Source organism: Rhopilema esculentum, chromosome 6 (genome assembly GCF_057945365.1).
Source record: "Rhopilema esculentum isolate cy_ngs chromosome 6, ASM5794536v1, whole genome shotgun sequence".
NCBI lineage: Eukaryota > Metazoa > Cnidaria > Scyphozoa > Rhizostomeae > Rhizostomatidae > Rhopilema > Rhopilema esculentum.
The window spans coordinates 782225-806180 of record NC_142820.1 but is presented as its reverse complement, the minus strand read 5'-3'; the positions used below and the strand labels follow the sequence as shown (position 1 = coordinate 806180).

Here is a 23956-nt window from a genome sequence, read left to right as displayed (position 1 = left end):
GTTAACACGTATTTGGACTAAGGTGTGATTGCCCGATACTAGTCAATTATCAGTGGATATATTAGAATGGAGGCAACAGAGTGCTACAGTTATTAACTTTAAACTGTTTATTTTGGCGCATAAATTGAGAGTTTAGTTGAAGATTCGATGACAAAGAGTTGCCCAGATTTCACAAAGAAAGGATGTTTTGAAATGGATCAGGCTCGTCTGGCTGTTGTTGGTTTACTACATCCAACCTTATCCTATAAAGATGGTAGTAATTTTGTTTTCCATCACTCTAGCGAAATAATATTCCTGACTTAGATCAACCAAGCCCATGCAACAACAGTAACATCCACCAAGCTTTTGTAACATCTCCATGCTAAGTGTGTTGATGGCACTGTATATTTCGGAAACTTCAGCTGCTTTAGGCACTATCGTAAGATAGCTTAAGATCAGATATCTGATGATTGGAGGTTTGATGCCTTTAAAAAATGCATCATGATGATGATTACTTTATAGGAACACCCTTACAAGAATTCCAAGGTTTCGTAGGCTTTCACAAACCAAGGCCTGCATTTTAACCTCCCTAAGCAAACACCTTTGTTGCAACATGCTATATTTTAGGTGCTGCATATGGGATGTTCTTTTCAGTGCAAAAGACAGTTTGAAAAGTCCCTCTCGTTTCCTCTTTAAAGGGGAAAATAGAATGGAAGTAAAATTCAGGGTGATGCCGAAGCAACTTGACACCCTTTTTTTTAACAGGCAGTCGGAAATGTATAAGCTTGTCGGCAAAATTTAAATTTAAGATCTTGGCTTGTCGGCAACTGTGAAGTATTTTATCATTGATAATTGTAATACAGCTTGGTAATTAAATTTATATATATATCATTCATGGACTTAATTTGATGCTGCAATATGATTATGGAAATCTGTTACATATAGAACAAAGACTGACAAAATTAACTAAGCAGTTACATCAACAAGTAATTGAAAAACTGATAGAAATCTGGAAAAAACTCCTTGTGGCTATCGTACCATATACCCAAAGTGAGGAAATCTAGCTCGTTTGCACTTGAATTCGAATACAACAGTAATAGTCAATAGTGCCAAGATTGTAAGATAAAGTTAGAAATAAAAAGATTATGAAAATGATAGAAATAAACGAAAAGTAAAAAGGATGATTTACAAACTAACAGAAGCAGGAATTGATGATTGTCAATTCAAAACAATTATGAAATATAAAATTCAATTCTAGGTTAGCAACAAATACAGTAGACTTAGCCTTAGGTTGTAGTCACACCAAAAGCTGCTTGTGAAAATTGGTAAGAGAATGCGAAGTTTGACGGTTAACGGAGCGAAATTCTTTTTTATATTTGGGTCTGAATTTAATGTGACTTTACCCAGCAGTGTTACTTTAAGCGGAGTGACTGTAAGCAGAGCAGGGGGGAAGCCGAAAAAGTTTTCTGGAGGGGTACAGAAATGACTTTTGCCAACAAAAGACGTGTCTCACACTTTAAGGGTGTGGTCAGATGATGAATAATCTTATATGCTGCTTTCATTCGTCTCTACTTCAAAATTCATACTTTAGTACCATACCTTGCAAGTTCAACTGCTACAGAACTCAGTTCAAATTTTGCTAAAAAGACACAGAGAGGCTATATAGAAGCCCCTGGGTTAAAAGGGGGAAATGCAGATGATTTGGCAATTACGCCCCTTAGATTAGCTTAAATTCCGTTTCAGAACGATTTCTTGGAGTATTTCGAAACGTTAAGCGGTTGTCAATTATCCGACGAAAGCCTGAATTTTCCGACGAGATCGCTGATTGGGGGAGCTCGAGCCCCCCATACCCCCGTAATTTCCTCCACTGGGGTGCATGCCCCCATAGCTCCTAGAACAGTCTTACTTCAGAGCACGTCTTTGTGCACCTCAAATACGGTATTATCCAAACAAAACAATTGTACTGCTTGCATGGGCGCAAAAATAAATCAGATTTTTAAAGGAGTGTCAGAAAACTTACTATTAAGTTATTTTGTGTGGAAGGCATAAAACTCATGGGGACACAGACATACTCCGAAGACAGTCTGTGTTTAGGGTGTCCGGACTGATGCTCCACCCCTTCTAGGAAAATTTTTAATTTTAATGTGTCTCTTTGGCTCTGCTGTCCTTCAGAGACCTAAATAACAGACAATTTGGTTGTTTAATTGCTTCATCCTAGATTAGCCCGTCCGTCGTACAGTATTAGCTGCACAAGATATCAAAAAATAGCGCTAAAAAGTGCATTCAAAGCTAAAACATAATGAAACCAGCTCTTATTATCTTCAAAAAGGATAAATTAAACATATTACTTTTAACTCAAAACATTGACTTCATGTTTCTCAGGGACGCCGGGGAAGGGGGCTCAAGCGGTCAACTGCCCCTGTTGCCTTTTGATAGGATGGGCAAGGGGTGACAGAGTGCCCTTTTTATTTAAATGCCCTTGAAAACCGGCCATTTCTAATAATCAGATAGACTTATATTAAATTCTGGTTTTAGTGTCTAATTCATGACGACACTTTTAAAACTTGTGAATAAATTCTTTATGCTAAAAGATAGCTAATGTTCAAGATACGTACAGAAGATCGAAATAAAGTGGCAGATACGAAGGAATTAGTAGAAGCTGAGAATTATATTTCGAATGCCCGTTTATTCAAGCCTGCCCGGGTAAGGCCGCCACTGTCCGGTTCTTGTAGATTTTCGTCTTCTAGAAACTTTCCCATTATTTTTATTTTTCATAGGCAGATTAAAGATTCTTCTGACATTCAATATTTTACATTGAGAAATGAGATATGGTATCCATTGCGAATTTTCAATTAACCAGATTTGAAAGGTTTTAAACGTTACCACCTGCACTGCCAAATTACTACCATTGTAGTTGTTGTTGTTGACAACCAGATTGGTTTATTCAAGATGGAGACTTGACAACAAGAAGTACGTACAATAATGCGGTTAACGTCGCGGAGATAGTCTTTTGAAGCTTGTATGCTTTTCGAAATGCGAAGTACCACGATGCCAGTATTACTGAGATTTTCCATCACACTGTAATTGCCAGAAAAAGCGTTGTATTTCAAAAATCAAATCATGTATACAATGATGACGGTGAATTCGAAGCGACGACGAACGAAGGACATTGTATTGCAACATGTTTTCGTTCTTAAGTAGTTCTAAGCTTATTGCGTAAAACGAGTTAAAGAGAACATCAATATATTGTTTTAAATCATAAGATTGCTCATGACTACACAGGATGGTAGTGGGGGAGTCCGACTCCCACCTATTGGAGAGCTAGGCCTCAGGAGATTGCCACAGCTTGAGCATAAGCTGGAGTTATTGGTCGAAAAAGAAGCTAGAGAAAATCTTAGAAATGCTGATCTACAAAAAGGCTACCCCGGAGACTCGCAAAATGACGAACTTCAAAATAGTCATGATCTTGAGAGAAGAAGAGATCTGATTGACTCTGGACTAGAATCTCATAGTGAACATAAAGAAAAAAATGAGCAAACCAGGAGGGTAGCTACCAAAAGAAAAGACGCAAAGTCATCTGCACGAAGAGATATTAAAAAGAAAGTTAAGAAAAGAAACAAGTCATCTTTCAGTGATGATGAAGCGGGTCATGTGAAGGGTTTGTCATTGCCTCAAGGCAATGGAAAAAGTCTTGCAGTATGGGTCCCAGGAGAAGGGCCGGGCCAAATAGAACCTGCTAATTTGGGAGAAAAAAGTAGAAAGGAAGCATTTGCCACAAGTTGTTTAAATACTTCAAATTTGACAGAAGAAACCCTTGTATCAGAAAGTGATCATTCAAGGAATGATAATAAAGATAGTCACATTGAGATGTTTGCTGAAAACTCAGAAAACACAGCAAGGAATGATTATAGAGCACTTGCCATCAGGCTTGCAAATAGCTATTGTCGCCCAAAAACAGGGATTAAGAAGAGACAACATTTTGTTGATTACCTTTTAATTTTTGATGGAGATGATGACAATGAGTTCAACGAGAAACAGAGGGATGATTTTGAGAAATTATTGGTAAATGAAGGAATGGAGGTCACCAGAACTCATATTGGCAAAGAGGTGTTTGTTGAGCTTAGTTGCTCATTTAAAAGACTCTGTCAAGAAGCAGAATACATCTTTTTGGAAATGCCTCTAATTGGTGTAGGTGAAACTTAAATTTCATGCCATTAAAAGATCAGTATCTTTTAAGCCAAATTAAAAATCCTCTGATGCATTAGGAAATCAGTGTTGATATTTATTAGGCTTTTTTGTTTATTGTTCTTATTCTTACAAAATTATTCTTATTCCCTATTTATGCTTCATTTGCAAAGTTGGGTTTGACATATCAGTTAGTTAATACATTTTGTAACAAGGATTTTAGCACTCTAAATTATTTATCACAAAGTGTCATCTTTTCATCACATTATCTGTAGTCTTTTAAAATAATTTTTATATGCAAATGTTGTTATGATTTTATCAAGTTATTTTTAACTCTTAAAATATAATTTTGTTTAACTCCTTACATAATGTTAACATTTTTGTAAGGAAAACTTCTTTCTTCCTCTCTACTTTTGATAGAAATAAAACTTATTTCAAAAATATTTTTCTTAGCTGTCACTGCATCATGACAATTCAACAAAAAAATCAAGATGGAAACGTTTTGAAAGTGAGAAGGAAGGTCAGTTTTACATTTTTTAACACAAATACTAGATTATCAAGATCATATTTGTGACAAGCAATCATGTATGTGCTACTTGATCAAGAAGTTTTGTTTACAGGAAAATCTAGGTTCTGTGCAACAAGCAGCCTATGTCTTCTGATTTGTGACTTGTGAAGAGAAAGAGGAATATCTAGGTTGCCATACTGTTCTCCCTTATTTTTTTACACTAGAGTGTCTGCACAATCCATGCTCCAACAAAGACACAACAGGTTTTTTATTTGGATTTCACTCCATATACTGTACTCTATTATTTTTGCATAACACTGTAGCTCAGCAGCAACTATATCAAGTCATCTTTAGTTATGGTTGTACTTTAAGGGCTGTTTGTCACCAGCGGTTATGTTATTGAAGACTCATTGCTAACAATGGGCCTTTGCGAGCATGGCGACGATCCAAACAATGGCAGTAAACTTCTATGGATAAACCAAAATTAATTTCAGACTGTCTAGAAATGCATTATGGGATGCTTGCGTAGCGCAATGGCTCATAGTATCAGTAGAATCTGAATTACCTCAAAAAGACTTAAAGATTTTGTACTCAAATCCTTTAGTATTAAATCACAGGACCCTGTGGTTGCCCATCAAATTTTCCATTTGAAAATTCTTTCAAAAGAACTTTTGGGCAGGACAATTATGTGGTAGCTTTTATCTTCAACTGTTTTGCAATCCAGTCTTTGAAGTTCAAGTTCTATCTAAAACTAATTGTTTGCTTGGTCCAATTTCAATCCAGTTTTCATATATCTAAAACAGGTTTGTCTTTCTATCTTTTTTGATAACTTTATGCAATAATTAATAAGCATGGTCATAACCAAGGAGAATAGAGGGCACAACCAAAAACCTATGTGTCTGACTTTTAGGACCTTTTATCCTCCTTTGAATGCAAATCAAAACTTGTTGTATTAAATTACCTTGTTTTTTGTCTACCTCGCTAAATCTTGGGTTTCTGCGAAAGGGCCTGGCTAACCTATGTTTTATGTAAACAGTTTTGTTTGTTAGCAGCGAAGTTTACCCCCCCCCAGCCCCCCTCTCGAAAATCTGGTGAACACAGAAACCTAACAATATTTTGAGGCCTTCTCATGATGCCAGTTGATGTTTGAGAATATGCTCCTATCCTAAAATCGCTTGCACCTAAATGCTCCTATCCTAAGGTTTGACATTCTCCAAGTTCTCTTTTTATGGAGGAGAAATATTGTGGAAGATATAGAAAGAAGAGGGCAGAAGAGTCTATCAGGGGTTTGTCTGGGTTTTCAAACGCTGCAAAATGGGCATTAAACAAAAAGTGTCTCTCTTAAGCAAAACAAGAATCTCTATAATCTTTAAAATGTAATATTTTTCCTTTTTAATATTGTACTGAATGAGAATCAAAAAAGGACTGGTCCAATATTAATTTCGTTCCGACGCCACTGCAGATGATTTTATGTCTGGGGGCTTACCCCTGGAAATATTTTACGAATTACTCATTAGAGACTATGAACAATGATTTTAGAACCATTTTAAAAAGTCATTTTGGCTAACCAGTTGGGGGCAGATGAGACTGATTGTCGGAAATTTTATAAAGGGATAGCGATTGATTTGATGGAGAGCCTCTGCTAAGGGCGCTTTGCCCTGGAAAACGTTTACCATTTTCCCCACCCCCTTTATAATTTACTGCTTTGATGATCAGTGAATAAAAGATAAAGAAATCTTGATTTTTTATGAAATCTTCATCCCTCCTGGTGGTAGAACTAGCTGTTTCTGGCATGTTTTATTTTGTGAATAGATTTTCCAAGTAACAGCTTGAAAGTTAATTAAAACTATAGTCCTTTCAGTTTTTTGTAAATGTCTTGCGAACTACAACAGTTTGCCCATTGCAGGGTATCACACACACTCCTCTCACACAACCTCTGGTATTTCGACTCCTGATTCTGTTTTTCAAATCACCCTTTGGCCTGACTTGGCTCTCAACTGCCCCGTAGAGGTAGATGCAAAGCGTTGTTTCTAACTTTCTCTCGGATCAGCCTAATGTTTCAAATTACTGAGATGAAAAAGTTTTAAACAAGGAAGTTAGGGTGTTAATGGGATTGAGAGAATGCTGCAACAGAGAGGTTTTAGAATTGCCTAAAATATAAAGTCGATAGTGGCCGGTCTTCAGTCAACCCAGTACATTCCTCCAAAAAGCAACTTTTCATTTTTTTTTCAATTTCAGTTGATGACATTTGTATACCATTTTGCAATGCCACTAGAGATATATACGATGGGTTCAATGATAAAGAGAATTTCTTTCGACCAGGAATACGTTCGCTGTTGGTACGTTTTTGAAAGACTTTTATTTAAATTATAGACATTTTTGTTTCAAATGCTGAACGATTTTGAAATTCCTTTATTGGTAAAAAGAATTGAATTGAAGATCTTTAACTTTGGCGTTTTTAACGTTAGATAAAGAAAAGCGAGCTACGAAAGGGCCTTAGCGGCTAGAATGCAGGGTTGGCTGCTCTTATATATTTAAGGAAACATAGGCGCAATATTTGCACTACTCAAGGACACAGCTTCCTTCCAAAATCCTCGAAACCCTTTCAATGCTTCGTGCACTTAGATGTTTCACAGAAGAGGAACTAATTGCCCGAGAATCTGCTAGGGTTGTTTAAAGATCCCTGATTGGCCATGCATCGTCATATATGGGTGAAATGTTTAAAGTAGCAATTGCCTCTAAAATACGGTTTCTTAGAAATTCAGAGATGACCTAAGTTTCATTTTTCTAAGAACGGCCACCAGGCAAAAGCCCCTCTTACCGGGGTTAGAAACTTTTGAATGGTTTGGAATGGAATGGTTTATAAAGAGATTAGCCCGATTGGCAAAAATGAAGCCTATACGAGATTTAGAATCACCCATAAAATGGATCGGTTTTGAGATCAATTGACCAAGTTCAAAAGCAAGTGGCTTAAATAATTTTCCTTCGTTATTTTCAATATAATATAATTTTCTCACCATTGAGTTGAGCGACAGTTGAAATCGCCGGTGATCATAGCACAGAATGGGTTAACAGCATGTGTCTTGGATAGCAATTACTCGAAATTTATTATGTAGTTATCAAAATCTTTGTACCATGAGTAAAAAGATGCAATAAAAATTAACGAAAGTGTCCTACTTTTAAATCAAAGTGACAATTTATCATCTTGATTTATAAACCCCAATGGTTGTAAACAATATTCAACCCTATCAATATCCGTTAGACAGCTTGCTTTACTAACCAACCAACAGTATTCACTTAAGTAGCTTTAAAGTTTGAACTTCTCCAAACTGTACAGTATGCATTACATATTCCACAGTGCCCCTGAGTGTCTTTTCAAGAGGTATAGGCCTTTTAAAAAAGAATTCTCCATGCACTCCCATTTTTCCTTTAACATCTCATTAGATCTTTTTTCAACCTGACAAAGTTTCCTGCGAAATTTTTCATTTTGTCATCTCAATATTTCAATTACTTTAAAATTTGTAGGTACATCAAATTTTGAAAGATATAAAAATCGACGATACGGATTCAAATGAACATCATAACGTTGAAGGTAAGAAGAAGGTGCATCTTACAATCACTTAATGTTGTTGAATACTGCCAGGGTAGGGCCTTGGTAAGTTATGAATTTAGTTTTATTTTATATCTATAGAATTAAAAGATCTACAAAAGACCCAACGCTAGCACACAGCGACAAGATGTCCCTTCCTTGAAACTGTTTTGCCTTGCCATTGACCTGGGTTGAAAGGGAATTTTGCTGATACGAAAACAAGCAGCGTGCCAAAATAGCTTTGTTTTGCGTTAACGCAGCTTTCAAAACCATTTGCCTCAAAACGCCTGAAACCATTTAGAAATAGCAAATCTGAAAATCGGATTGCGGTTTGCAAAATTGTTTCTGCTGAGAAATGAATTATTTTTTGATAATTTTGTCCTAACAGGATTTGTAAATGAGCAATAACGTTTTCAAATGGATTTGAGAGTGGTAGAATTAATTGACTTAAGGTTGGCTTAAAATTTTATGTTGCATTAGTTAAATGGCCGTCCAGGTTTACAGGGAAATTTACAAAATGGGTCGTTTCCAAGGCATGAAGGCTAAAATAAAGAAATTATTGTTGTTTTCCATGCAGAATATCGGAAAGTATCTCACAAACAAACAACATTTCAACGTAACAGAAACTGTCATCGTTTTTTCAAGGAATTTGTCCGTAAAGCTATTATATTGCAAGTCCAATGGCATAAAGTCCGTTTGAAAAGTTAAGAATAACATCTTTCTCTTGATGCGTGACAGAGCGTATTTGTGTTTCATGCGAGATTTGAAATGTTTTGCTGTGTTGAATATCAAATTGACGTATTTTGCCAAAGGCAGTTCCTACTTGCATCGTTTTCGCTTAACTTTAGATGAGTCGATAGCGAATTCTTGATGTAATTATACTGTTCCTTTGCAATTTTAATGTCATATGACAGGTTTAGGGAACGGGTATTGTAATTGGAATGGTATGTTTTAAAGTCGCACAGGAAAATACCAGGGTATTTCCAGCTTATCATTTAAGGGAAGGCTTAAAACATATCTTATACTGGGTTATTTCTATAAATAGCTGCTTGAAGTGGATACCATCAAGTGGATACCGCTATTTTCATTCCTTCCCTCTCTACCTGTCTCTTTCAACCTAAGTCGATCATGCAGTCGCATCAAACATTTGCTCTTTTGTCTACTTCAGCATTGGCATCTTTGCTGCATTCTGATGTGTATACAGACGCATTCATTCTACACGAAAGGTCATCATTGGACCCCAGATTTCCGCTGTCTCCTTATAAAAACGATGGCAGTGGACTGTATCCACTAGAACCGAATGGGAAGTTGGAGACTGACAGGCGGAAGGACCTACATGAAACATGGCTGGCTAATTTCAAGTTTCAACCCCTGTGGAAGATTAGAAATTACTTTGGGGAAAAGATTGCACTGTATTTTGCTTGGCTTGGTGAGTAGATTTTTAGACGCAATGTAGCAACAGATAACTTTGTAAGAACAGAATAGCCAATGCACTTATAGAGTACAATAAACGCCAAAAGTTTTGGACAAAAAGTCTCGGTGGTTTTTCTGGAAATTTTGACGATTTTAAAAAATTTCAGACAAAAGCAAAAGCACACTTGATTTAACATGTTACCACGAGTCATCATAAGAAATTCCCATTCTCTCAATGGGGATGATTCCCGCCATTCTAGAAGCTCTTACATCTTACCACGATTGCTTCAAATCACCATAGCAAATGAAAAGTCAAAGTAATTGTCCACCATACAACATTAATTCGACGCTCCAACTGCCGAAATAATTAGCACCTGAAATTTCGGCTTTTATCTGCTTAGATTAACAGAGTTTACAAGATTGATTGCTTTTACATAACATTGCGTCTACGAAAATGTTTTTTGCTACTTTCAGCATTATGTAGAAAATAAATAGATTGTAAACTAATTGTACATTATTTCGTTGCAGGGGTCCTTATTACCTCTCTTTGGATACCAACTTTCCTAGGACTCGTCATTTTTATCTATGGCATAATTCTTTCGTAAGTGATACATTATTGTCTAATTTAATAAAAATATTTCAAGTCATTATTCATTAGTCATTTGTCATTATCACTATTATTTCAATTTCTGTTTTGATCTTTCGCTAATTTCAAAAAATAAGCAACGAATTGAAATATTTACAAAGTCGATTAAGTATAAGATTTAGCATGCAGTATCCATGTTTACTTGGCCTAGGAAGCAATGGAACAATTGTTTGCCTGTTAAAAGCATGCGAATTTTAAGTGTTTTGTTGTGTCTTCGGAAAAAGGAGGTTTCTCCCACCCTAGCTGCTATTGTTAAGGCTGCTGATCTTTAAGCCATAATTGGTCATTTTTGAAAAAAACACCCTCTAGGACTTTGTTTGAATCTCTTAGCAGCCACTTAGAGGTCCCTCAGCTAAATAGCAAAAGCTGTAGAGTAATGACGGTACACAAGTTGGTACTCTACGCCGGACCTTAACATCGATTTCCTTCAAGTAATTAAGTCAATTTTTACCTAAAGGGTATCAGGAAGCTCATATTATGTTTGTTTTTTCATGGCCCCTGAAATATATACAGTATTGTCAAAAATGAAGCCTCGACTTGGAGCAGAGTGGCATTCGACAACGACCTTACTCCTGGATTTGCTTTGATCATTTGCTTATGGGGTGAGTAATCCCATGTTTTGCTATCCTATATTGAGCACTATCCTACACTGAGTGATTTTTCATTTTGCAATTTTTTGCGCCCCCACAGAAAGAGCTAAACAAGGACTAAAGTGCGGGAGCTCAAGAAATATTACTCTGTAGCTCGTTTGTGCATATTTTCCTTTTCATTTCAAAGTTTTGATATAAAGCGTTCATTCGACATAAAGGTTTTATATAAAGGCTGTTGTTCTTGGTTGAACCAAATGAATGTAAGATTGTGCCGAATGATCAATTGCATCTTTCAAGCTGATGAATCATTTAACAAATTTGACTTTAGCAGTTTTTCTATTATTTTGGGACAACACAAACCACAAACCTCAACTAGATTTGTCTGAGTCTGATGACCATCGTTGTGTTTCAGTCATTTGAACCTTGGGAAAGGTTTTTATTTTATCTTGTTGTAGAGATAAAGAGAAATCTTTTCAATTTCATGGCCCAGAAAATCTTTTATTGTTGTGTTTAACGTGATGAAGTAGGCTCCATTTGCAACGTTTTTTGTGCCTCATGGCGTCGTTTGTTTTTGGTGCTTAGTTTTTTTATTATAAAACCGTCTGATTTTTTGCTGTATCAAACCAAGTAAATGTTCTTAAAAAGTTTATGCCTTATGTTTCGTGGTGGTAATAATGCCGGAAAATGTCCAGCACCTCTTAAGCGATCCAATTCTGAGCCTAAAACTTCTTGCATTGTCATCAAATGTAAAGATGTTATGTTTGTTTCTAAGAGATGTGCAAAATACATGGCCTCCTTCATTACTTCATCATGTCATTCAGAATGATTTCAACGAATGTTCTTATTTACAATGTATTTTCAAACTTCTAATCGATGTTTTCGTAGTGCAATTTCTATCTCAGTTATTATAAAGCGGTTGTTGCGTGCCGTTTGTTGTTTCTGTATTACTGAGTGATTCTCATCTCATCTAATCACTTTCAAGGGACTGTCTTTTTGGAAGTCTGGAAACGCAAAAATGCCGAATTAGCTTATAAATGGGACGTTGATTCCTTTGAACAACAGGTAATTCTTAATTCATCAATTTACTTGATTGACTAAAAATTCGAAAATAAATCATAAAATGATATGAAAGCAGGATCTTTAAGTTTCTGGCCTGCAACCCAAGACACAATCGACAGTGAAGCAGACTGTTGCAAGCGATCTCAAATGACGCAAGTTGAAAGACCGTTATTCATTGGCACTAACAATAATTGCTATGAAATATGATTAGGTTCGACTCAAAGTGTCTTTTGTTCCACCATCATGAAATTATAACAGTACGCCTTTAATATTAAGGGACTTGATTTTTTTGCCGGAATTAAGTATTCAAAATTGTTGATTTTTTTCTTGTCATCACAGGAGCCAAACCGGCCTCAGTTTTATGGAACAGAGTTGCAACTAGTGAGTTATAATACACTTATCTTCTTCGTTTGTTCTTGAAAATTAAAACAAACAAACAAAGAAAACATCGTCTGATCATGAATAGTTCTAGTTTCCCCAGCCTCAAGCTAAAACGAGGAATGTCTCACCTTATGATGTGCATATTAAACATTCAAGGTCCTGACACAAGATAGACACAGTGCATAATTTCTCGTATATCAATGGTAACAGCTGTATATCAAGGCATTTACCAAAGTATCAGTATTTTTGTCATCTTTGGCTATCAAATTGCATCTATGAAACCAGAAAGAATCTTTTTTACTTTTTGTAAGTTTACCTTGCTGATTAACTGTTTTGTTTTTGTATCACAGATTTGCTTTTTTCAGCCACTCAAAACGTATTATTATTCTTGTATTGCAAATACCTTCTGTTTATGGCAACTGTCTAGTTTGAGATGGCGTAAATCCTTTACAGTTTGTAAATGTACTGAGCCTGTTAAAAACCTATCGATTTTTCAAGTAGTTCAAGCAAGCTGCTTGTGTGATCAAATTGTTCATTTTTTATGTAATGTACGATATTGAGGACACCTTAATTGAGTTGCAAGAGATATATTTTATTTTGGGACTTATCTTGATTCAGCTGTGATAAGCTTTGCCTAATCCAAGTTTAGCTGCCCAGCTGGAGGGTACATTCTTTTTAAATAATGCCTTTGATACTCAGCCCTTAGAATCTGCATATAACGATTTGTTTATCAGTGTCTCAGCCTGTGTTTATTAGAGTTATCATTCCACTGGTTCGCAAAACAAAAGGCAAACTCGATGCTCTAATAATTACAGCTTTTGTCCCACATCTTCAGAAAGACCTGACAAAAAGTTTGAATTGAAATCTATAGGATGCTTCCAGTTGGGTCTCAACTTGATTTCGCTACATGAAATTTATAAGTTGATAAAGGTTTTTAAACTGACCTAGAAAATATAAACCCTAACAGATGCGAGAGTAGATAACATTTAATTATTTATTCTTAATATTTGCAATGCATCAAAAGCCAACAGATGAACCAGTGATCAAAATTCTCTTAAACACGGGGTTGTTGGACCTTCATCGAAGAAACAAATCTTTTTATGCTTTGTGGTCTCATATTTCTTTTTGTGTATCATTTCTCTTACTTGAGCTTCGCTTTGTAAGCATATTTGCTATAATTGCAGCCACTTAATAAATATTGCCTAGCTTTTCTTACTTTGGATCCAAGGCATTCATTCTTCACATATTTTTCATTCCTTTTAGCAACGCTTTAACGTAAAATGTTTCCTTCAGGGAATCCCGGACAAAAATGTAGATTTTAGAAACAAAAATGCTGGGATATTTCTGAATGCCTTAATGGTATTAATAAATGTTGCATCAAATTATTTGAATACCCATATTTCCTTACTCCTCCAAGATAGTGACTGGGCATGGGTTAGGTTGTTGTTGCAATTGGCTTCATACCCAAACCTTAGCATTTCAAAAGACAAAGTTAAAGCAGATTCTTCATTGACGTTATTGCGTTTTAAGTATCATTCTCTTTCTTTTTCTGACCATAGAATCCCATTACTGGATTATACGAACCTTTTTATCCGCCGCTGAAGAAAACTCTTAAGTCAATGGGATCAATGGCTCTTATTTTCTTTATGGTAAATTCATTTCATTAATGGCTAGCCCATATTTCATGACGATGAATATTTTACGATGGAAAGTGTCTTGCTAAGCGGCCATTGCGAGAAACCTCAAGTCATTGTTTGTAATAATTTAGTCAAGATCCTGAAGATTTTAGGGTCGTTTTCTTCGAAAAACTAATTTTAACATTGAATGCTTGAACATTTGGCCCAGACTCTTGGCCCAGACACTTGGCCCAGATTTAGCTTTAAAAAGTTGTTGTCAAATTGAATATCAAATCAGATCTTGTTTCATTAATTATATGCTAATAGTATAATTATATTCTTGAACAATAATTATGTGCTTATATTCTTTCAGGTTTTGCTAGTTATTGGCAGTTTAATTTCAGTGATCGTGTACCGAATCATTTCTCGTGTGGACTGGTTTGTCGGCCAAAACTCAATTTTCTTGTCTAATGTGACATCATCCGTTTTGAATTCAACATCCATAATGCTGTTGGGATATTTTTACAAGGCACTTGGAAAAAAGCTTACAGAGTGGGGTAGGTTTTACATGTCTTCGCGTTTTTACCATTTATCAACCAAGTTAGGCAACTAATCATGTAAACGATTTATTGCTTCACTTTGCCAGTTTGTTTTGATTTTATCAAAATTGCTGTGCTGTCAGATTTACACTGTTGCGTTTGCTCTTTAAACGTTGATGTCATTCACCCGCCTTGTCTTTGCTATATACGACCGTAATTCGCACACGTTATTCTTCATGCAATAAATAGATCGTAACTTAAGCGTCATGTAAACACAAAGCTTATCATATCTTTAACATTTCCGGATCCAATAGAGCCGGTCCAATTTCGATCGGATATGGTTGAGATTGGCCACAGTTTAGTTCGGACACAGTTTGGATCCGATCTTGTTTTTATCAGATCAAGTTCAGGGATACAGTTTGGATCTGATTCAATTTTCATCGGATCCAATGTAGGTCGGACCCAGTTTCGTTCAGATCCAGTGCAGATCAGATTCTGTTACATCTGATTCAGTAGGGATCCGACTTTGTCTAGATCCGATCCAGTTCCAGGGCCTTAGCTGCTATTGTTCTTGAGCCCCCCAAAAATCTCAAAAACTCTTTTTTCCAATGAGCAAGCCATTTTATTCCTATTATTTTCAAATAAAGGGGCCCAGGCTATTTTGTCCTTCCAACAGCACTGAGTTTAGACCCGATCAACTTTCACTCAAATAAACCGGGATATGATTCTCGTCTTTTGATCTTCATAATTCTTGGAGCTCTGTGTTTATGATATATAGATAATTATTATCCAATGCCTAGGTAGCGTTCTGGTTGAAAGCCCTAGTCGCGATGTTTTTTTTAGAAACCATCCCTTGGGATCTTTCATGTATTAAATAAGACAGGCTCAATGAATAATTAATTGTTTTTGCAACCAATATCCAACAAAAGCTACTTTTCTCATCGCCATATTTAAACTGAGAGAACTCTCTCTTCTATAACATATGGTATGGTTTTTACTGCATGCAGTGCGACCGACTTTCTGCCGAAGCAAAAACAGCTTAGTACCGTTAATAGCTGTGCCATTTCTATTTATGAAATTTCTTTGAATTAATGTCACCAAACTATTTGCTTTATAGAGAATCATCGAACTCAAACACAGTTTGAAGACTCACTCATTCTCAAGCTGTTTGGGTTCCAGTTTGTGAATTCCTACTCCTCACTGTATTACATCGCATTTTTTCGCGAGGTACCACCAATTACACCAATTTAAAGCTACCTCAATAATAATATTTTAACTTTATATTATTAATGTAAAAGATCTTTCCTTAAGGGCTATTTTATGGTGAGAAAAATGCTTACTTTGACTTGATTTAAACAAGATGACCAGTTTTCACATTAATTTTGCCTACCGTTGTATTCCTATCTTTCGTTGAAAGAAAAGTGTATTCAGTCAGTAGCTGGAACAACCTGAATACACTGTAAATTCTTATTTTTCTCTGGTCGTCTTTTGAAATATATTTCACTCTTTAATTAATTTTAATGCTAAATGTCAGAAATTGAAAAATCAGAAAATTAGAAATGATTAATTCCGGTATTTTCTTAGAGAACAAAGGACGGAATTCTCGGAAAAGGTGACAAATACACGGATTCCTGTGGAACGGCCAATGACTGCATGTCGCTTCTGTCTCTTCAAGTCGGAATTCTCATGCTTATGAAACCGATGCCAAAGTTTTGTACTGACGTGGTGGCACCGTAAGTTCATTTCGGGTTTCACAAATTCACATTTGCTGCGCACCTAAAGTAGTCTTGTGCATGGTCATTAAGTACCCTAGTATCACGTGTCTACTTTTTTCAAACTCAGGCATTATGCTGCCCAACGGCATTTGGTTATTGATATGGTTCATGCTCTGTTAGTCTGTTGCTTTTCACATTTGCTGTAAAAATGCCCAAAGAATTGTTTAGCTTTGCTTTTGCCTTCTTGAAAAAGACGGAACATTGTTTCTGAGGATTGTAAAACATTTTTATTGCTGATAGCATAGGCAACTTCAGAAAAGCTTTATTGCTCAAAATATTTCCAAAAAGATGTTGAATTCAGTTTTGGCCTGTTAGCAACTTTTCCAAATTGTGCAGAAGTGTAAAAATCAGTAGTCCGACATTTTCTTTTTCAAATTTTTTGCCCAAATGTATGTCCTCAGAAATCCTCAAACCTCAGTGTTCGAAGAAAGAAGAGGGAACATTTTTCCTGGATCCAAGTCTGCTCGGCGTGCTCTTATAGTTGGTGGCGATCCTAGATTCAGTTCTTATGTGGATAGTTGGAAACAGTAAAACTTATATATTGGGGTACCACAGGAATTCTGCCTAGGGCCACTCCTTTTTCTATGATAAAAAAAGGCGAAGAAAACTATGTGTGTTTACGAAGCAAGCAATACTCGTCTGATAAAAGTGGGGAACTGAACTTATTTATCAAATAAGGGCTCTGATGCATCGAGAAATTGGTACTGGACAGCGAACTTCTACAATACTTGCGAAACTCAGTTGATGATGATTTATTTGTAAATAGATATAAAGCCAATATAGATTTGCTCCCATCCAAAGGATTGGAACAAGATATAGAACTGTTAAGCGAAACAATATACGTAGGAATACTTATATTGCTAATATAGAATGTACAATAAAAGAATAACAATAAAATTACAAAATAGCGCTGTCAAAATAGTAGCAAGTAACCCTCTTGGTAAATATTAAGCTCACCTGCTCTAGATACTTGGTTAGCCATCTATGCAAATTTTGCAGATAAAGAAACATCTTCTATGATTCCTGAATCTCTAAAATCCTTTTTCAATTTAGTGTCTCTATATCTTGGCATGAGATTGCCTGGGCTGCATAAGAAATGTTAAGAATGGGTGAGAGTCAGAAATCTTATACATAGCTCTGGGTTGGCATCTGGAATCATCTTGATTTGGATCCAAACTGGATCCTGCATTCTTTGATTTGTAAGTTGGTTTTTTGCAGGGCCAATTGTAAAGTGTGTAGAGTAATTGTACTCGTGATAGAGAATTGTGACGTTAATACTTTATTCGTTGTTTTGCAGGTTATTTTTTAGGTCATTAAAATCGCTTGCTCGTAAAATGAAACGAAACAAGGTGCTGGACGAAGGATCATTTGTTAACGAGAATGTTCCTGCTGATGTAGAATTCGAAGATTACATGCGAAATGAGAAGGAAAAGCCTCCTATCAAAGATTTTACGCTCTCTGAATATACCGAAAAGGGTAATAACTTACTGTTCCATTATTGTTTCGTTTTAATACTTTGAAATATTTTTGAAAAAGCAAGCTCAGGACTTATTTGGTACTGCTTTTGCATTAATCCTCTTAAAGATAATTTAAGCCGTCACAGAGTCTGTATTTTTGTATGAATGACGCAAAAGGCGGTTTGCCGTATTTGCTACGCCTTATCTTATGCTACAACGATGTCTCCGCTTCAGAGCGTAATTGTATAAAAACTTCCTATAGTAACTATTTTTTTCAAAATATTTATTCCTAACAAATCATCATATTTGACAATTGCTCTTGAAATTCTGCCTTTACCCGTCGAATTTCAAATCATAGTAATTTTTATGATTTTCGGAATCGCATGATTTTAGATTATTTATTCATTTCAAACTATCATTTTTTCAGTGATACAGTATGGCTACTTAATGGTAAGTGTCTTTAGATAAACTTTTTGCATAAAACCACAAACAAACATAAATGTTGTTGGGACTTTGTCAAATATTATCACCATGGTAAGTCTTTTCATAAAAACAAAATGCCACCTATTGCTATTGCTCACGGAATATAGATGGTCACGAATTTGATATAAACTGTTTATAATTTGTCAATAATTCGAATATTCTGCCCTTGGAAAGAATTTGAACAATACCCCACCGTCAATACTTCGCTGTTTAACAATAAACTGAAACAAATTTTACTCCTTGATCAGAACTAAATAAAAAAAATGACCATAAATTCTATACAGCTCAAACCTTTTTCACTATAGACAGGTTTTTTCTTCGTGTTCTTATTTATCTTTCTTCGTGTTTTTGCTAACCCTTTTGTCATTACGTTAAATGTCCTGTTTCAATCTACAACGCGGAACATCGATTTTGACTTTTTCCATGTCTTTTTGGCACAAAAAATCTACATGTGATATGTCTTGTACTTTTCTAAATTGCTATTCCTTGTTTTGGTCCAGCTTTTTTGTCTGGTGAGAATTCGTGAAAGCTGTAGCGATTCAGAATTGCGAATGAGGAAAATGAGAGTTAGAGAGACAGTTTCAATTTTTTTAAAAAATCAAATTGATTTTGTAGCTTTTTGCAGCAGCTTGTCCACTAGCGCCATTGATAGCACTGGTAACGAATCTTGTTGACCTGAGAATTGATGCGAGGCGACTCCTATGGCTGAACAGGCGACCAGTGCCTTTCAGGGCACAGGATATTGGTGAGTTGGGAGCTGTTTGAGATCAATATGAGATGTTGAAAATAAAAGGCATAATGGTTTTGTGAGCTATTCACAATATCCATTAGTACCTTTGTACCTATCGATTTCCCTTTTTTAGAAATGTCTCTCGAGATAATTGTTTGTCAACCAAAGCCTTATTTAGCTTGAATAGATGGTATAATGACCAATATTAGGAGTATTGTGATTATTTGATCAAGCAAGATAATTCTAACCGACTTGATAGCGAACTTAAGTTGACAAAATAGCCATTTGAGGCATCTTGCTCTTTTTTGCAATGTAATTACCTTCTCCTTTTTTTTATTCTCCTACTTCTTTTGTGATCTTCTCTTTTTTCTCCTTTTCTCCATTTCCTCCTTCCTCTCCCACTTCCCTTCCTTCCCCTTACTTTCTCTCTTTCCTCTTTTCTCTCTTCTCCCCTTCCCCCACTTCTTCTTCGTTTCCTTCTTCCCCTTTTTCTTTCTCTTCACCTTCTTCTCCTACTTCTTCTTCCCCTTCTTATCTCTCTTCTTCTTTTCCCACTTCTTCTTCATTCTTTTTTCCCCTGCTTCTCTCTCTTCAACTTTTTCTCCTCGTCCTTCCTATCTCTCTTCCTCTATTTCTTCCTTTTTTTCTTCCTCTCTTTGTTATTTCTCTACTCCTTCTTCCTCTACTCCTTCTTCCTCTTTTTCCATTTTTCCTTCTCCTTCATCTTCCAACTTTCTCCATTTCAGTGGCATTCTTCCCCTCAGTCCTTCTTCCCTTGCTGTCTCCTGGATTCGGTTATCCCATTTTTTATCCCATTTTTCATCTGGTCTTCATCTTCCTTTTTTCACTTTAGTTTGTACCACGTCTTTTACTCCATGTCTTGCTTTGCAGTTACACTAGCTGTGCAATGATTAATTTTTTATTGAGTCGCACCAACTCTTCGTTGTAGGGATGTGGTATACAATTTTGCAACTTCTTAACTACATTGGCGTTGTAACCAATGGATTCATCATAGCAATTACGTCTTCATTTGGTCGTAAATACAAAACCACAACGGTCTTCAATGTTCTAGTGGCCAACAACACGTCAACCAATGGCACCAGCAGTTTGACAACAACAACACAAACTGTGGTCACTTTGGAATATTTGTGGATCATTATTCTTTTTCAGGTAATTGTAGACCGATGATAACATTTTGGTGCAATTATTCATTTTCATTGCCGTTTTCCTTTCATTCTGTAATATTTACCTTTGTTTGGGCAAAAATGACATAAAGTGGTAGTTTTTCAATTGCGTCACCGGAAAGCTATTCATTCAAACATCAGTACGAACTTCTGTTCGATTTAGAGCGTTGCATTCTGTGACCCAACAAAAGTTAGGTTTTTTACCCAGTTAGTGATACCCAACCATTTTTATTACCTGAAATTTATTGCTAGGATAAACAAAACGATTTTGCATCAGATCCCGTTATCCCTGCCCCCAGGTGTCACTGGTTAAAACGGAGTTCAGTTTTGATGCTTGATATGGAAATAGTTTGTCTATATATATGGAAAATAGGTGAACTAGCTCATTGACAGCTTTGCTTTTCCAGTTACACAAAGGTTGAAGGTCTTTGCAAATTATCGGTAAGGCGAGGACGTTGAAATTCTGCAAAGCACAACAGTATGAATAATGACCTAATAACATAAAATTGTTAATTCTTTTTTGGGCTTTCGGTCTTGCAAGATGGGTCTCTTAAAAAAACTTTTACACATTGTCATTAGAATTCTCCGCAGGATCTGTCAAGTTACATGCTACTAAAGTCTATGTTTGTTCTATTTGCAGAATATTTCATTCATTGTTAAATTCATCCTTGAATACTCCATTTCGGATGTGCCAGAGAAAGTAACCCTTGCTCGAAAAAAGGTAGGATGAAGCTTGATATAAAATTAAACCTTTTTATAGTAATCTTTAACAAAAATCTTGATCTGGACAGTTTTTTCCTGGCTAATATGTCAATTGATCAAGTAATAAAGATATCAGTGAATTATCCCGAATAAGCTGTTGAATATTTCAGATTTGAGATTACTCATTGCTCGATTTGAATGAAGGATTGATGTAGCCAGTTTAATCCATTTTAAGACAAAAATATGCGCACGATTAGATATTTTTTAACCAATCAAACATTGTAGGAGAAGTATGCCATTGAAGAGGTGCTGAAAAAAGCAGGATATCGTTGCGGAAGGGGAAAGACGATCGTCCCTGCCGTCGAAAAGTCGTCAAATCCTACACCAAGCGAGGGCGAGCAAATGCTCATAGAGAATAAAAAAGCTAAAAGAAGAGAAACGATCAAGGAAAAAATCCGGAAATTGTCAAATAAAAGTTCGAAAGGGAAAACCAGTGACCATTCAAAGAAACTCGGTAAAAGCAAATCAAGAGAGTTTTATCTAAAAGATGACGGAGGAAAAGGAGGAGATTTAACTGTCTGATTTATTTATCTGATTTATTTGTATTTTTAAATCATTTAGATGTAGTTCATTGCTGAAAACGATTTTTATATATAATCATGACAATGCACCTCAGCCGTTGATACATTGCAAGATATGTCCGCAAATTTTTAATAGTATTTTTGGCATAGTGATTGCCTATCTGGTCAGGCGGTGGTGAACTGCCAAAACAATAACTAAGCAGTGAGGAGGAGGGACTTGGGGTTGTTGGTTGTAACATTTGACGATTTGTTGATTGAGAACAGAGTTTTTTCTTATCTCACTAGCGAAGAGAAACCAGAATCCGATATCTTTTGAAGATTTTATCCTTCTTTAAATTATAACTCTGTACCAGTGATTGACAAAATTTGCTTTTATTAAGTAAACGCATTTTATGGCCCAACTATTGCAAGCTAAAAAGTTCTAGCTGTCAGAATAATTTTCCATGTATACTTGTCTTAGCTCTCTACAGCTAATGAAGAAAAGCCTCGCTTAAGAATCTTATATTGATAAACATCCAGCACAAGATGACAAATTGAACACTAACTTTCTTGTTCGGGGTTGTATGTTTGAAAAGATTTGTTTCATTGCTCCTAACAGATAGGGTGATGTGTATTAAATTAATTTACATATTGCGTCAAGTCTCTGCCTTCAAAGCAGTACCACTGTGGAGACAGGCATCTCAAACTGATTCCTCTTATAAATCCCTGTCTGATTTTATAGAACTGCCTCATGTTTTCGAGTGCAAAGACACACCTTCCAGAAACACGTGCCTTGTGTTTGCCCAACCGTCAGAGTATAACATTATCTAGCTAAAATGTTCATCTGTTGATTCCACTTGCAATTCTAATTAAGCTTCTAAGCTTATAACTGCCTCGCTTAAAATCCGTTTGATTAACGCCCGTTATGATTATCCTTGCCGTGCAATTTGTACATAGAAGGCATTTATTGACGGAAGTACGACCGTTGGATCAATGTATTATATTCCAGTATATTTATATATCTATTTGTAAATTCAGGCATAAAGTATTTTGAAATGTGCTCATCGATGTTAAATAATTCCCAACAACTTGTGTCGTTTTTGGTTTCAAACAACTAAAAAATACAAACTTTGTCTTTTTCTAATCAAATTCAAATCTAAAATTAACACTAAAATTGGAAATGAGATCTTGAAGAAGGTTTTCATGATAGAGTTTCATTTAAAGATTGCTGAATCTGTGTTTGTGTTTGACTAAGACTGAATGGTACCCGTTCAATTTTTAAAATTTAATTTATTGTTTTCGATCACGAGTATTTCAGTTTCCTTATAGACTTTGAATGTAATGTTTCGCTTAAAAGCTCATCGTGAATTGGACATTTTAGCCGTGGATCATAAAAAAATTGACAACCATAAAGAGATGGCTGTCTCCTGTTGCTGTTGCTGTTGTTGCTGCTTTCTGTTGTTGTTGTTGTAGTTGTAGTGATGATGAATGGCGGTGATCAGATTGTGAAAGACGAGGGGATTTTTAATGAAGCAAAATTGCGTTTCCTTAACAATCAAATTCATGGTTAAATCGACAAAAGATTCTAATGAAACTAGAGTTTCTAAAAACAAATGACCTGGGAAACAGAGAACTTAAAATGATTTTTATCTTAAAACATTTTGCGATACTAATGCTCCAAAAATTGATTAAGGAAGATTCTCAATATCCTCTTTACCCAAATTAATTCCAAAAGAATTTGCCATCCTTATGAAGTATGAGAAACCAGAAACATTCTAAAAACACACAGTTAAACGAAGTTTCTCTGCTAAACTTATGTTATAGAGAAACCCAGCTCCATTTGAGCCAATCTTCCCACGCACAAGACTCGCGGAAAACAATTCTAAATCTGATTCATACATATATAAAAATTAAGTGGCAATGCAGTTTCAATACTGGCTATGATTTTTTAAATTTCGAAAGTTAAATCGTTGCCTTTCTATCGTAGAGCATTTTTACTCTAAAAAGAAATCGATTCTGCATTATCTCTAATTTACAACTAAGGTGCGGTAGGAAGCACAAATTCCCCCTTTAAAGATCAAAACCTTGCCTTTGATTCTGAATAGACAGCAAGAGCCCCCACAGGAAACTGAGGCACCTTCAAACTTAAATGAAGAGGAGATAAATAGAAAATGATCATTTACACGGATATATTATCACATACCCACTTCAGTCCTAAAATCGCTACGTAAACATGACAACTCAAAAAGCTACCAACTATGAATGCTGCTTTGACATGTGGATGAGCTTTCTAACAAAGGTTTGTAACAAATATCACATTGAAATACTTTTAAAGGAAATATTATCAAAGAACTGCCGATTTTTCTGGTGTTTTTGCTGCTGTTTTTGAAGTTTTTGCTGCACTTCTTTTTCTTTAACTCGTAACAAAAAATTAGAGATAATGCTTTGCTTAAGACATTACTGACACAAAGCGACAACAGAAAGATTCTCAATGTTTGATTTCAGCACTTGATATCGTAACCTAGAACAAAGCCAATAATGATGTCCTTCAGAATGCTAT

General features: G+C 35.7%; 1 protein-coding gene across 1 annotated transcript; it reads left to right on the top strand.

Moving 5' to 3' along the window:
* The first annotated feature begins 2011 nt into the window (after positions 1–2011).
* Positions 2012–22484, top strand: LOC135686746 (anoctamin-7). Its single transcript, XM_065203052.2, has 19 exons — positions 2012–4167; positions 4618–4684; positions 6911–7011; positions 8198–8264; positions 9430–9690; positions 10203–10275; positions 10834–10922; positions 11893–11972; positions 12309–12350; positions 13910–13999; positions 14340–14523; positions 15623–15732; positions 16090–16238; positions 17578–17756; positions 18165–18187; positions 18836–18965; positions 19900–20120; positions 20775–20855; positions 21122–22484. Exons 1-19 carry the CDS (start codon positions 3250–3252, stop codon positions 21416–21418), a joined length of 3162 nt encoding a protein of 1053 aa, XP_065059124.1. The 5' UTR covers positions 2012–3249; the 3' UTR covers positions 21419–22484.
* The last annotated feature ends 1472 nt before the right edge of the window (positions 22485–23956 follow it).